General features: G+C 39.2%; 2 protein-coding genes across 2 annotated transcripts; both read right to left on the bottom strand.

The window, feature by feature from the left end:
• Positions 1-4,331: 4,331 nt before the first annotated feature.
• On the bottom strand, positions 4,332-13,121 carry LOC149075517 (ammonium transporter Rh type C-like). The gene is made up of 7 exons (XM_089245413.1): positions 12,978-13,121; positions 12,592-12,736; positions 9,371-9,534; positions 9,071-9,208; positions 7,960-8,093; positions 6,172-6,353; positions 4,332-5,259 (listed from the first exon to the last, which is right to left on the bottom strand). Exons 1-7 carry the CDS (start codon positions 13,038-13,040, stop codon positions 5,108-5,110), a joined length of 978 nt encoding a protein of 325 aa, XP_089101539.1. The 5' UTR covers positions 13,041-13,121; the 3' UTR covers positions 4,332-5,107.
• Positions 13,122-13,230: 109 nt separating this feature from the next.
• On the bottom strand, positions 13,231-15,118 carry LOC149075518 (ammonium transporter Rh type C-like). Its single transcript, XM_089245439.1, has 3 exons — positions 14,883-15,118; positions 14,598-14,784; positions 13,231-13,234 (listed from the first exon to the last, which is right to left on the bottom strand). Exons 1-3 carry the CDS (start codon positions 15,061-15,063, stop codon positions 13,231-13,233), a joined length of 372 nt encoding a protein of 123 aa, XP_089101565.1. The 5' UTR covers positions 15,064-15,118.
• Between the last annotated feature and the right edge of the window lie 1,551 nt (positions 15,119-16,669).

The following is a 16,669-nucleotide window of genomic DNA, read 5'->3' on the forward strand; positions in this document are numbered from 1 at the left end:
GTTGGATTAAACAGGGCCCCGCGCCCTTACCAGACGTGGGGCCCGCTGCGAAAATAATAGCGGGGCCAGAGGCTTTTCAATAATTTCCGGTTCCCCTTAACCCCGATTTTATATATTTGTGAGAGAGTTGAATCGGCATCCGAAAATTCATACATTACTACAAAATGTACAGGAATGCTGAAAAATATCCATACAAAAAAAATATAGGCACAATTAAACGTAAATTTGGAAAAGATAAATTAATAAAAATTTCGAACTGAAGAAAATTTTAAATTCATAAAATAAATTATTGCAAAACCAATTAAAATTAGGGCCTGATGAAAGAAATTGTCTGAGGACTAATAACAATTCAGAACCGATGAATGAATAATAAGAAAAATAATTAAAAGAGTTAAAAAAAATGCTTAATAAAATCTTAAACCGCTTTTATTTTGGCATCGACGAGCCCAAACAGGCGTTGAAGTCGTTTTCACAGTCAGACATGCTTCCATTCTCCCTCCCTTCCGATCGATCAACTGCCAGTGGGCGGAGTCAGCATTTGTTCAAAGTTAGATATCAGATGGAGAGAGAAAGTGAGAGGAGACTGTGTTTATCCTCCTTTCTTAAAGCACAGTAGAGAAATATACGCTCGGTATAAATAATGCAAAAAGAGTTTTTTTTCCAAAAAAAAGTATTTTCTCTACCTAGAAAGCCACACACTTCATAGCAGGTGTCTTTGTATCATCATAGTGACGGAAATGAAAGCGATGGGCGGAGTCAGTTTCCTTGGTTTCTTGTTGGCGGGGGGGGTGGAAGCATTTATATCAGCTCGCAATCGGAAAAAAAATTCTTTTTGAAAATAGGTGGAAATTTGTAGAAGTCTTTAGTGGTTTCCAATGTGACGGTTATAATTCGGATCAGGAAAATTTTAAAAACCGCTTAAAGGGTTAAAAGGTAAGCATTGTGCTAATGACATACGAGATTAGGCATACAAATGCAATGTTTGATGTATCATTTGAGTCCACGTGCATACTTGCAATTCAAATGAACTACTAGTACTTAACAGATCATGCACCTCGTACACATTCCTCTACGGAATTTCTACCGAATCGGCACATGCCGGAATGTGTGTTCTGCGTGTATGCTTGGCCCTAACGTATTTATGTTGTTGAGTTGCGCTTGCTTCGTGTTAATGCTGCCATCTGGCTGCATGAACAAGAAGTTCATGTAGTTCATTTGAACTACAATTCAAATGAACTGTAATTACAAGGCATTTTAATGAAGAAAGTGAATATTTTGAGAGGACAGAAGTATATATATATATAAAATTAACGCTACATACAGCGTGTGTCCCGGTACTCGATCGCTGAAATGAGAGGGGGGTGATAGTCTTCACGTAGAACCAAACAATTTCTGCGATGGAACTCGGTGTCTCAACCCAATCATTCGAGGGATACAAGCATGACCAGAAGATGTCACCAAAATATTTCAACCTTGCTAACATCATTCAATTGACAAGGAAATTTCAGACACTGCTGAGGCAAAAAAATTTCGTCTAGTCACAGACAACGGGGAAGAAAATGTCACCTCTTTTACACTCTAAAGCAGAGGTTCTCAACCTTTTACGACTCGCGGAGCTCTTTTTAGTAAAAAATTCTATGGCGGAGCCCCTGGAGAGGGCACAAGGAACCCCAAGGGCTCCGCGGAGCACCTGTTGAGAACCACTGCTCTAAAGATAAGGGGGAAGGAGGATATTTTTTCCTTTGTCACTCCCAAGATTACTTTAGGACCTTTTTTTCGCTTCCTCCCCTTTTTCGGCGTGAGCGGCTCAAACTGGATGTTAACACGCGATAGAAAAAAAAAGTCATTTGCTACACTATAGCTTCTATAGTAAAAATTGTTCTTGACCATAACTTCACTTTCATTTCAGCGGTAGAGTTGTGGGACAATGCTATTGTTTTTTGGAGAACTCGTCGTCACCAATCTTCTCATGGAACATCTCGCTCAAGACTGTCTTGACAACATTGAAATCTAGCCATTATTAAAGGAATGAAAACGATTGACGTTCTAACACAGAATCTCGATTAATTACAGTGAAACCTCGTTACAACAGTACTCGATATAATAGTAAATCCCTCTACGATGATACTTTTTCAAATCTTGTTTGGAATCGCCTATAGTCTACTGTTAAATTCAATAATGCAATGATATCCTGTACTACGATAAATCCCTCTATAACGATATTTTTAAGCGATTTTGAAACCGCTACACAACGATATCTCTTTATATTTCTCTGGAAATCTTCTTAAATTAAGATTATATTTCGTCACTTGTTTTGACAGTGGCGTCGTCAACATCGATATTTTACACCATATGATCACCAAAAGTATTGGTGAAGTTGTTGGTATTGCCACAATCTGTGTAAGACAAATAAATGCAATACGGTAAAATTCTATACAGGGGCATTGCATCTAAATGAATTTTATTAATCAACCAATTATAGTTTATTCGCGGTGAATTCATACATTAAAGCGCATTTTCTGATGGTAGTAATAACGCAGATTTGGAAAAGTTGTCAACAGCAGCATAAATTCGGTGTCACGTGATGACAATGTTGCCTCTCGATATAACGATAATACCTCTACAACTATTTTTTTTCCTTGTCCGCAAAGTATCGTAATATCGAGGTTTCACTGTATTTGATATTTTTTTCCGTTATCACTTTTTCACGAACCGTCGTCATATATATAAGTCACCCCCTAGATTACATAACGTCAGTTAACAAAGATTGTTTTCCCGAAAACGAAGACACACAAGAGTTTTTGGTCATCATTATGAATCGAAATTCGCCGTTCATATACGGCTTCTGTATCGTGTTATTGATGAACGACACACACAAAGTCTATTACACTTCATTGGATTCAATAATTTCACTCGTCAGAATAATGAAACGACACAATAATATGCTTACTTTATGAAATGTCTGTAAACATTACTTATAAACTTAAATTTCTAAAGAAAAATAAATTTATTACATTCATTCTTAATTTATTCGCCACTTACACTTTGCACTTTTTCCAAATTTTATTTCTGTTCAGAGAGTGTTTCATCTACAAAAATTGAATAATTTCCTTCTGAAAGATGAACAATGAAACGATAGAACTTTTTATATGATGTTTATTTTATGTGATTTTCTCCAAAGGTTGTGTTTTGCCACGAGCGATTCCTAGTGATCGCAATCATATTAGAACATTTCTTTTACCGTAACAATCAGAATAATTTTTGAAATTGCTTTTTCAAACACACGTGTGACCTGAGAGGAGGGTTTAAGTGAAGTCGGTAATCGAAGACAGGGGTTCTTAACCTCTTTAGTTCCACGAATCCTTTGTGTCAATAGAGTGAAGGCCACGGACCCCCCCCCCCCCGGAAAAGCCCTTTTAAACACATATAAAACTTAATAAAATAAAAACTACGAAACAGTCATATAAAGAGTAGGTGTTCCTTCTTCGACACCTTTGAAATACACAGTAAAACTTGTTTAAAGCAGAATCACAAGGGACCAGGGTAAATTTTCAAAGTTGCACCTGCTTCCGCATTATCAAAATCTACAATCAAAATCATATTATACTCGATACATACATGTTTATTAATCAAAATCAGTGGCGACGGTACCACTTCATGTAAAATGAATAACATTGCAACAGCCGGAACTATACAAATTGTTCACATTTTCAACAAGTCCCCTCCGTATTCAGGTTCTGCGTAGGACAAACGTATATGTTACTACATTTAATTAAGTTTTTCAAGTTAAGTTCGACTTATTACGAGCATTTCAGTTCGAAGACTGTTGTTGTTTATCTTGAATAAGAATATTGCACTGCGTGACGTGGTATCTGAAAGCACAACACGCATGTCATGCTGGGCATCTAATCGATTGCGATAGAGTGATCTTCTAAATGTTCCACCAACCGCTTGAGTAATCTGGAACTGCGTCCCGGATCACCATCCAGACTCCACAGGAACCGCAACAACTGAGGATGAGTGAAAAGCTGAGAGCAAGGGCAGAAGCCGAAGACACAGCGTCGCCAGGGAACTCTCCCAGGAATTAGAAGAATTAGAAGCAGAAGAAACACATAGAGGGAGAGAGCAATCGGAGAGAGAAGAAGAAATGGTCGAACTATGGGAAGATTCTGACTCTGACTTCGAATAGGATAATCCAGTGAGGAAGCAACTAATAAACAAAGTCCCGATACTCAGTGTTTAAACTGCGAGGCACCCAACCAAAAACTGTGGGCTCTCGAATAATCGAAACCCCCCCCCCCTCCCCATGTTGAAAGGAAGTGGCCCAGCACTTGGTTTGGCCAGTGTGACACGAAGGGCTCACCCAAGCCAACGAGGGAAGACGTAGTCCAGGCCTGACGCCTGGCCACAGAAAACAACAAAGTGACCACTAGAGCTACAAAGACATTGTATAAGAGCTCATTGACATAAATTTTGTATAATAGAAATTTTTAAATCTATATATACCTTTTTTTTCAAATAATGTGTTTATATTCATGTAATGTATTTTAATTTCATATGCATAATAAAGCACCCGACACCAACTGGCGCCCCCTCCCCCATCCGGGACAATGGCTAAAATTGACGATGGTCGATAGAGCCTGGGCGGTGCACGGTATGAACTAAAAAATGCGTCCCGGAAGTGATGTGCAATATGTCGCACACCGCTTGAGTACTCTAGAAATGTGCCGCAGGTTATTCAAGTGACCTGTATGCAGCGGGTCACTCAAATGCTCTGGAAAACTGCGCTACTTAGTTGATTTGTAGAAAATTAGGTTTGAGGTCGTGAGCTACATCAGATGACTCCGAGGGCCACATTTGCCCAGCGGGTCATGGGTTGAGCTTAGAATGCTATGATCTAAGAAATAGTAAAAAAATAATTATTTCCAGATAATTATGAAAATATTTTCAAGTACGACAATCGAGAACTTCTACAATGTGTTTAAACTTTTATCATTCTTCAACGTCCCCCTCCTTTTAGCTTTTCTATAACTACACTGATATGCGGAATGGGTTCAGTCCTCTATCTTTCGGATAGAAGATGTTCTATTTCAGTTTCGACGTTGATTCAAACCAATGCGCTAACGTCCTTCCTCCCTTCGGAATCACGTGATGACTCTGGTAAATGATCTTGTAAAGCGACAAAGTCCCAGATCTGATCGTCTCGAAAGGCATCTTCGTCTTCACTTGGTTCCAGAAAACGGTGGCGTATGATACTACCTGTACAAAAAATAGAAATGAACGTGCAATATATATACAGTCGACGCTCGTTATAACGACAATGCGGTATTGCGACCGTCCCATTATCACTACCGGTAGGGTAAGGGGCCCAAATGTTTTCTATTCTAATAACAATTGCTAATTTGTCAATACAGTATTTTTATTCTGCCCAAGTATAGAATTCTATCAAGATCATTGTTTTTCAAACTTTCGATGTACGACCTCCCAATATAACTTCCGTTTTCCGTGGAACGATGAGGATCGCTATAAGACCCCCTGTATATACAGGGTGTCCCATAAATTTGCAAACAGTTTAAAAATTCATGAATATTGAAATTGATGTAGGCCTACCTGAATTGGTGGACAAAGCACTAAGGAGGCATCCAAGTATTACGTAAGCAGATTTTCAGCCATTTTTGTACCCCCACCCCTCTGTCAGCAAAATTTCGTAGGCAGCTTAGAATATTTCATATCTTCAAAAACAGGGGTTTGATGACGTAAGCAACCTTCAAACCCCCCTCCCCCCCACCCTTGTCATCAAAAGTCAGCAAATCCGAAACACCCCCGATGCTGACGTAATACTTGAATGACCCCTAATACTGAAGGAATCACAGCCACGAATCGCGGTTTGAAGCTTTATGAACGTTTCGAACACGGAAGAGATTGAAGAAAGTTTCAGGTCCCGAAGTCTGAGATATTCTTTCATGCAGCGTCCTCTACCGATAAACATTTATCGTTTTTTTTTCTGTGCCGAAAAAACCTCTAGTCGTGAGAATAGATTTTTCACAAATCGCGTCCAAATATACAAATTCATTACATTTTTATGAATTTTTAAACTATTTACGAATTTATAGGACACCCTGTACATGAATTATAATAATTAGCTGTCGAAATGACGAACAATAGCAATACCTGTTGCTATCCCTCCAAAGACAGCAATGAAAAGTGTCAAGGCGATAGCCGCTGCTTGGAAGAGAGCTTGAGTCGATGACGATCGGCCGTCACCTGGTCGAACATGACGCATGTAAGAGTGGACATCATACAATTCAGTGCTGTTCTCCACTGGAGCACGAGCAGGAAACTGATCGTATAGGCTACCAAAATGAGAATAATAAACAATCTTTATTAATTTCTAGCTCATTTGCACATGAATTATATGAATTATAATCTATTAATAACATGTGATATTGATGTTGGCTCGCATTGATATTCTGCTGCTCGGATGCTGGGTTTTAATTTCAGTTAGGGCCTTGATTCCCCAACGTGGGGCCCATGGCCAACGGGGGGGGGGCAATTTGAGTTTCAATGGGAGCAATCAGGATTTTCGAAAATTCACATTTGGTTAAAAAATAATTTCACAGAATTTACGGAAATACTAACATGACATACATACTAATATGCATACTAACTTGATAACAAAATAATTTAAGAATTGATGATGATACATAGATAAGAACCGTCCACAACGCCGGACTGATGCAAAGCAACTTACTTCCGTTACCTCAAAAGAGGCAGAGTTGTGTCGGAAAAATTAGCAAAGATAAATAGTAGTGGCCCCCCTTGCCCCGAGCTCGCAATTATCAAATCACTTGCGTCGTTCTCCCTATGAAGACAGCTATCAAGTCGATTTAACATGCAAGTCATTTGACTAAGAATGGATCACTGAACCAGCACCTCCTAGAGATAGAAGGCCTCCGCACGGGTTGCCATAAACGTCATTCAGACTACCTAGCAAGTTTGCCACATTTTGAAACACAGCATCCTATTTCGTTCCTTCTTATTTTGGCGTAGAATCTTCCTGATTGGCTCACAAATACAGCATAGTTATTGGATGTGGGACATAGAAATAACCAATTCTGAGCCCGATCATTTCTTTTCCGCACAACGATGATACTGGCACGAGCAGGGAATTTTTTTTCCCGTAATATTCTGAGGGAAAATGAACTATGCCTACTTACTGACGCCACGAGCAGCGTGCGGAGGCCTTCTATCTCTAGTAGGTGCTGTCTGAACCCAATGACCAGAACTGATGAAAATTCATATTCAATGAAAAAATAATCTCAGAAAAAATAAAATTTTCCAATTGTGTATAGGGCTCTCTGTTTAACTCAGCTCTGCTCTACGTTGGGTTTACCCAGCACCTCCTAGAGGTAGAAGGCCTCCGCAGCCTGCTTGTGACGTCAGTAAGTAGTCCATTTTCTCTCAGAATGTTCAGGGAAAAAAAATTCCCTGCTCCTGCCAGTATCATCGTTGTGCGAAGAAGAAGTGGTCGGGCTCAGAATTTGTCGATTTCTATGCCCCACATTCAATCACTATGCGGTATTTGTGAGCCAATCAGGGAGATTCTACGCCAAAATAAGAAGAAACTGAATAGGATGCTGTGTTTCAAAATGTGGCAAACTGCGGTGCACACTTTGAGAAACACAGCCCTAGTCTTTCCACTGCTTTCGATCATGATCACCGTCTATGCCCATCAGCAGTAGAGAAACTCTTATTTGTCCGCTGAAGCATAACTCTAACTCGAATCAGGGTAGTGCTAATGACCCCCATTTCAACGTCCATAAAAATATTTCACGAATAAGTAATCATAAACGAGATAATCAAGCACTCTCAAGTGCTCCATTGAGGGCTCTGGTGCTCGTGAGCAACAGGTTGTGCATGTAAGTATAGAAGAAGACGATGTGTGTATATGAGACTAACCTTTTCCCATAACTGTCTTCAGTAGCGACTGCCGTCACGTAAACGCTGAATAACCCTCCAAGAACGCCAGGAATTCCATGAATGCTGCTCGTGGAGCAAGCGTCGGATATTTTCGTACGCTTGAGTAAAAAAGGCTGGGGGAAAAAAACACCCCGCGATAAGTACATTAAGATTAACTTCATACGTTATAATGGTGATCATCAAGCATAGTATACAGGGTGTCCTGTAAGTCCAGATTTGGCCTTTATCCCATCAACCGTTCGTCGTAGAATTATGATTCTAATTTGAAAATGCTCAAAATGTGTTGAATAAGCCTTCTATGCCAGTTTATCGAGTGAAAATACAGTGTGTCACCGACATCCCCGTTACAAAGTCTCGCCACAGAGAACAACAAGCCTACAAACGCTACAAATATTCAATCATTGCATTTTACTTCTGAATACTTAGACGGCAGCACTGAAAAATCGGGCAAAACACTATATATACGCACTCAGACTGTTAGGTACACACATTCCCACTTCCGGTACAACTCATTCGGCAGTAGATTGCCTAGGCGATAGACCAGAATTGTGCTCAGAAAAGTGGTTACCCTGTCTTTCCTGAGAACCACCAAAAAAGCTGCACGTTTCTAAGTGAGTTTCGCTGAGATTTTTGAATTCAAAAATCGGAGAAAAGTTGAGAAAGTACAACATAACGAGATTGTCAGTGAAAACTTTTTTGTTGGACTGAGGAGAGAGAGCAACCACTTTCTAATTGAAAACTAGAAGACGGGGAGGAGGGAGTGTAAAAATGTAATTCCTTTATTTTATGACACTGTATTTTCACTCTTGAAACTGGTGCAGAGTCATTATTGAATAAATTTTGAGCATTTTTTAACCCTTACAGTGGCAATCTCGAGATTTCTCGTCGAACTTGGTTTGCTTTATTTCGATCACCCAGAAATATATCGGTTTCTTAATATGCTTTTAGTTCCACTGTGGCAGTAATAATGTGGATCTGGAAAATTTAAAAAACCGCTTAAAGGTTTAAATTAGAACCATACCTCTACGACGAATGTTTGATGAGATAAAAGCCGAATTAGGACTTACGGGACACCCTGTGTGATACTCACTGAGAAAAACTTTTGCGAGACGGTAGACAGAGCACCACAAATCCAGCCTATTATGACTGCTCCGTATGGTTGGGTCATCATATCGGCGCAGGCTCCGACGCCAACACCACCGGCCAATGTACCGTTGCGAATCTGTACCTACATATACAGCATTTAAATTTAGTTAGTTAGAAACGAACCATAGAGTGGTATTTAAATGGTGAAAACCGTGACGCTAACTTAATGTTGCGCATTAAAAATTGAAATACTGTGAATTTTAGCAAGTCACACATACGAAAGCACTGTATAATAATGTTTTACCAGAGAAAATCTGTTTTTGCTGTTTAATAGCGATGAAACTGCAATAGATGTCATACAAGATGAAGTGAGGGCTAGGAACGTGTTCACAACGGCCCTGTGTCTGTCATCGCCCGTAGTGAGGACCGCGTTGAAACTCGGCCACAAAGTGAATAGCACCATCGCTCCTAAAAAATGAAAACTAGAATTCATTGATTGTCTTGTAATTTCGATTTAATCGATTTGTTGCTTAATCATACAACGGGCTACTGGCAGCATGGCCCCCAACAGGGTGGTGCTGACAGGGCTCTGGCCCTGGGGAGCCCGGACAATTCTCATCATTTTTTGCTTTTCACGCTATAAATTAACTGTAAAAAGGGCCCGTAAAGTCTGCCGGCCCCGCAAATATCCCAGCCGAGAGGCCCTGCTCCAGGATGTGGAGGCCATGACTGGTAGGTTATCTCTTGAAAGGAATTTCAGATAGAAATTCTAAGGACTATAACATTAGTAATGCTCGCAAAGTGTTGCACAACTTCGCTTCCCGTGCTTGTAATTAAGAGGCACATAAATCCAGAGAGTGGAGTGTTTTTCGGTTTGATAATCTACAGGAAGCCCGTTCTTTTGCGAGTGCTACTAATGTTTATTTACTACACGCAAACATCAACTGTTAAAATTTTGTAGTAAACTTGGTAATTCAATCTATATTATTGCTCAAAAAATATTTATTTATATCATACTGTGTTGCTCTTTGTTTCTTTCATGCGGCACATTAGTCAAAAGCCGGTCACCGATTCCAATAGAAAAATCATAATAGTTGTGTTTTTTATTTGATAGATGGCAGAAGGGATTGTTGTTTAATGATGTTTCTCAATATAATACTGTAGGCTACTGTATACAGTAGTTATTTTCCAAAGATATTAGTTATTTTCGGAGGCCGATTTATCGTTTTGTGGCCTGTGGGCTGTACAAATTTTGCCACCATTCACCCATTCTAGTGTAGTTTTCCGTGTCCCTCTGTGTCTAAGTCACTCTTTCGGTTCTTCACGTTCTCTTACACCATGCCCTTTAGGTCTCTGTTTTCGACACTCACTCACTAGGTCATTCTTTTGGTCACTCACATACTTGTACTGTTTTAGGCACTCACACGCTTCCACCTTCTCTAGGTTGGTCCTCCAAGTGGTCTGAAGTTTTATTTTAAACGACACTACCTCGTTGAAATTCAAAACAAAGAACAGCTTTGTGAATATCAGTAACAAGAAAGTTTTCTTCTCTGAAAGCTCTCCGGGATCCGGGCTTTTCAAGAGTTCCGTGGCGTTTGATCATGCGGAACACCAATTGGAAACCCGTGCACTAGACTGTAAAGGCAACGAATTTTAATCTTTGTTTAGAGCTCGTGTGAACGGGACCGTACATGGACGGTCGGACCTATTTCAGGCCAAAGCTATTTTATTATAGAAAAGTTTAGTCAGAGCTATTAGAAACCTTAGTATAAACAAAGAACCCCCCTGAGAGACTTGAAAGACGGCTTCTCAAGCGTACAGTTTATCTTCTCCCTCAACTACAACTTTCATCTGCTTGGCGAGCGCTTTTTATTCGAGAGAGAAAAGGTTTTGTGAACCTTCGAAAAATTCCCAGTCTTCTCAATGCATTTCCACCGGTTTCTTTCTCTCGTGCGTCATGGAATATTAGCGCTGTCACCAAACTTATTACGTTTGTCGCCAACTTGGTGCGATTTACAGCAAAATGCGTCATTTCCGTTTTTACGTAAGATAATGACTATTTATACTACTTACAGGCAAAAAGCAACATATTGAAAGACAAATTAGGACTATTCACATAATTTTCGGAACAATATGATGCACGAGAAGATCATGAAGGTTCATAATAAAACATGGATCGATATTCCCACAGTCAGGACTTAGTTTTTGCGGAAAATCGGGTGTGAAAAAAGATCTATGACAATTTGACAAAGATCAGATCGTTTTGGTACGACACCTAGGTTATAATGTGTCCGAAAAATCAAGACTATTCACATTATGTGTATCAAAGATGGTGCAAAACAAGTGGCACCTCAAGACATCAACACACAAAGATAGCGATGACGGCCGTGCTTACGGGTGTCGAAGGTCAGAAAAAATGATAGTCTACCTCAGAGATGAGAGGCATTCGACGTAAATTAAGTGAGAGTGAACAGGACAATATAGCTGGATACACAGCTCATCGTACCTTGCTAAATTTGGGACTACATTAAAAAGACAAATATTATGCGCGTTTGATATGCGTTCTGTATATTGTTTTGTTTTGGTTTGACTTTGTTTACTTGCGTATTATATTAACCTTCCCGGCGGCAAAAGCGTGATATCTCGCCTTACTTGGTGCCTTGTATTTCGACAATTACGAGACATCTCGCCTCCTTAAAACCCTCTCATTTCGGCAGTGACAGGTTAGCTATTTCTGTAAGGTAGGCTTTGACCGCTAACATGTTTTCCATTCTCCCCATCTCTAATCTATCAACTGCCAATGGGAGGAGTTAACTTTTATTCAAATTTTGATAACAGAAAGAGAGAGGGATGGGTTCCCCCCCCCCTCCCTTCGTGGTATTATAGAAATATGCGTACAATATAAATAAGGACAGAGTACTTCTCTTCCTTGGTTGTTGTTCCCAGAGTTGGGTGAAAGCAATATCACCTGCAATAGGAAAAATTCAAATCTGTGAAATTTTAAAAACCGCTTAAAAGGTTAAAAGAAATAATTTAACCCTATAAGTACTGACGGTAATTCAAAGTACCACCACTTTTTAGCCCCCAGTAACATCACTTACATATGTTGTCGGTGTTGGTATTTTGAACTATAAAGGCTGTATAACCACTGTATAACGATTGCCAGATAACAAGTATGGGACAACTACTTTTTTAAATATGTTAATTAATAAAATTCAGTTAGATATTTCCCCGCCCCTTTAAAAAGTGTTTATTGCATTACACAGAAGTGTAATGCTGTAAAACACTGCTTTTACAAAATGTTCCCTAACAAATATATACAATGTAGAGTAAATTATATGGCTTTTTTTGCAGTGAAATGCAAAAATGTTCATTTTTATTCATTATTCTCACCATATTTGAATTGCTCTTTTTTTATTGTAAGCGAGAGTCTGTCTGTGGACCAACTATGCCATCGTTGCGGACCACAGGTTGAGAAATACTAGTCTAAAGCTAAAATGAAATTTATGTTGCTTGATTGCTTACCAACCGACGAGAAAAAATTTGCCGCTTTACCAACATTTTCCCTGTTATCGAAGCTGCTACCGGTGCTGCACGTCATGTAAGACACGGCCAGGCCAAAGAAAGCTCCAAAAGCGTGTAAGAAAATAGAGCCTCCGACGTCGTGGACCTTGGATGCACAATCAAATACACAAATCAATAGCAATCACAGTGGAATGGTTCAAATTCACTTTACGAACGAACTAATTTAATACGGTGAAACCTGAAACCTCGATATAACGATACTCTGCGGACAGCAGCATTTTAACATTAGACAAAAGACATTTTCAAACAAGATTTGAAAAAATACAGCTGTGGAGGGATGTACCGTTATATCGAGTATCGTTGTAGTGAGGTTTCACTGTACTTACCTTGAGGAACGTAGAAGCGAACCGGTAGTTAGCGGCGGATATTAAGACTTGAAATATCGACATGACGAGAAGCTGAAGCGGCGACAATCGACCCAACACTGAACCCAATGATACCACGACTGACAATGATGTAAACTCGGCTTTAATCAAGCTGCAATTAATTCACCATGAATCAATGCAAAAGTATAATCGATAATTATTATAATTAATATTCATAACTCTCAAACATCTTGGAATTTTCACAGATGGTTACTCACCTATAACACAGACAAAACAATAATTAATTTACTTCAAACATACATTTCATCTCCAACATTTGGAGTCGCGCGAGCACCCTCTACGATCATTATCGAAAATGAACATCTCTCAAAATGTGTGTGTGATAACGGGATCCGAAAATTTCGCCTCCGGCATTTCGCCCCGGAACGTTTCGTCCCAAAATTTCTCACCTGACATTTCACCTGCCCTGAACGTATGAGTGACTGACAGTGTGAGTGATTATATAAGTGGATAAGTGGTCATGTGAGTGATGACCAAGTGAGTGTGAAATTGACTGTAGGAGTGTGTTAGTGACCGTACAAATGACTAAGTAAGTCACAGAATGACTGACAACGTAAGTGACAGAACCTGTGAGTGTGCAATCTACTATCTGTGACTGTGGAATTGACTGTACGAGTGAGTGACCGTGTGAGTGATTTAGTGATTGACCGTATGAGAGATCAGGTGAGTAACGGTATACGATAAAAGTGGGATACTATAAAAAGTCCCTAATTCGAGACAATAACTTTGATTAAAATTGAAGTTTCTTCCAATGAAATCGATTGATCTATGTCAAATTGCTCCAGACCCACTTGAACAGGATTGGAACATAGGCAAATGAATGGAGCATGACGTTTAGCGTTGATAAGTGCATGGTCGCTCATTTCGGCTCGAACAACCCACGTTTCTCTTACGAATCGAATGGTGTCACTATCCCGGATGGATAGGATGGACCATGAATTATTAGTACACCGTCAATCGACTGCTTTTACAAGGAGACACCAGTATCAATTGATAAGGGACGATGCAAGGTTATGGTGTCGCAGGGGAAATTTTTCTCTAATAGGGTTGTTAATAAATGGAATAGCTTAGCCCCGGAGGTAGTAAATTGTAACACAATTGACACGTTTAAAAAGAAATACGGTAAACATGTTGGGGTAAATCGAGGAGCTATCCATACTTAGAATAAGATAACCATAAATACATTTTATGGGCATTGTATAATATTTTAGCATGTATATATATTGCTTATAGTTTTGTAATTGCATTTTTAATTGGGTTTCGGTATTTTTGAAATATGTAACATACATATTTGTTATAGGCAACTTTTTCTCAGCCACCTCGTTGGGCATTTTGCCTGTTGTGGTGTTGTATTTGTATTTGTATATATATTTGTAAATTTAAAATAAAGGATGTTTCACTTATTTTACAATGACATGGCGTGGACACGGACTATCTGTATTTAAATGAAAATAATAATGAAATAAATACGGAGATCTGCTAACCCTATACGCACACGGCACTTATAATAATAACCTCTTCTTGCAATTTATATAAGTTATAAAAACACAATTTTCTTGCCTTTGAATATCAATCTCAGCCTTTCCAAAAACAATTATGTCCCACAATCCGTTCACCAAAAGCGACAACTGTACCGCTAAACTTATCAGCAACATATTCAGACCGATGGCACTGAAACTGTACTGCTTCAACCCGGAAAGGAACAGTGCGAATCCTATATAGAGCATCACGTGGACATCTCGGAACACTAAAAAAAAAAATTACATGATACAGCAATAAAAAGAATTCCGTAAAACCGGTACATAACAAAACGACGCTTAAAAGAATTCTTATTGTTTTACTTACTAGAATAATAGTCTTTGATCGGATTATCCAGAGGATCGATCCCACCCATTCCGACAGATTGTGAATTTTGGGGGTGGGCGGCATGAGCATCGCGTCCGTAATGTACGAACAGCACAAACAAAATTATCAGAGTCACTTGAACGAATGTGGCTGAGAAACCGAATTTTCCAGGTTTCCACATGCCTCTTTATAGCGTCTGCTTCCCAAATAAACGCTGTATACAGAGCAAGAAGGAGTAAGAAATATCGGACGGGTGATCTCACCACCAGCAAAGTTTCCAGTGGCAAAGTTCTGGCGTTCATTCATTCAGTACACCAAGGCCACGAAAAAAAAAAAATAATAATAATAAATGCAAATGAGTAACGCAGCGATTCCCAGCAAGAATCCATCGCTAACAAGCTCACGAATAGATCCTTGATGCGTATCTTGAATTCGATCAAATTCTTCGTTAGGTTGTTTTTTTTTATTTTAACACTTTCTACTATTTATTTGGGAAGAGATTCTTAGGGGGAAACGTAGAATTATTTTTTTCTCTTCTGTAATAATCGAGGAATAATTAAGATTCCCTGCTGTGGAACAAAAGAGATATCACTCGTTAAAAATCGAGGGAAAAAATCCTTCTATCCTTATTATTATTATTACGTCTTCTAGTGGCCTTTTATTTAGTAATCATGTTCAGGTGAAATGTGTGTGAGACTATAAAGTTCTTCCGGCTGTTAGGGGGGGGTCATTCAAGTATTACGTCAGCATCGAGGTGGGGGGGGGGTTTCGGATTTGCAGACTTTTGATGACAAGGAGGGGGGGGGTTTGAAGGTTGCTTACGTCATCAACCACCCCTTTTTCAAGATATGAAATATTCTAGGCTGCTGACGAAATTTTGCTGACAGAGGGAGGGGGGGGGTCAGTGTTTTGCTGACTTTTGCTGACAAGGGGGGGGGTCAAAAATGGTTGAAAATCTGCTTACGTAATACTTGAATGGCCTTTTATGTCATGGTCTCGCATCACTTTTGATTCGAGTGTCTCGTGTGCGGTTGATGTTGGTCATGGAAAACGGAAGGCTCATTTACATGAGAGGTCCTCAAACCTGAGTCCAGCTGAATTCGTATGAGTAGTTCCATTATACAAATACAAAGGCCACAACAACAGACAAAATGCCGTCTCATCTCATTTTTCCATATCAAATTCACCTAAAAATTTTGAAATATATTATTGATTCAAGTGCTTTTGCACATACATTAACGGGAAGTAAACTCTGAGAAGTTTTTCTTTAAATTTATTTAAAACTAGTCAATATTGTATTTTTGTATTGTAATGAATAATGATAGTTGTGTATCTCAGACCTGTGACGTGATAGAGAAAAAATGATTATTTGTGCTGAATCCAGCACCCCAAAATTAGGTAAATTCACCTATTTGCTAGGCAGATACATAAGAAAAGTTTTATTTTCTTTGACTAGTGTTCTTGAAGACATAGATCACAATAGTGCCAATAGTCACAGAAATTGCGCTAAAACTATAACGCGTTTTTTCTGATGAGATTCCGTTGTTTGTGTTTAAGGCTACCCGTCCAGGCATCTTCCGTACATTTGCTCTGGAAAAATCCAAAACACCAGTGTTTCGTCCTCGAACAACGTTCTTGAAGGGGGAGGGGGTGCTCCTTCAAGCTCCAGTCAGATAATTATAACATCGACACAAAACTTTTTGTCAACAAAATACTACAAAAGGGAAAATTAAATCTCTCAGGTTTTTCCCAATATAATTTTGTCCTCCCTATAAAAGAAATCGATT

This window comes from Pholcus phalangioides, unplaced genomic scaffold, assembly GCF_987345545.1.
Source record: "Pholcus phalangioides strain wild (caught in Gottingen) unplaced genomic scaffold, Ppha-v1.0 ptg000015l_1, whole genome shotgun sequence".
NCBI lineage: Eukaryota > Metazoa > Arthropoda > Arachnida > Araneae > Pholcidae > Pholcus > Pholcus phalangioides.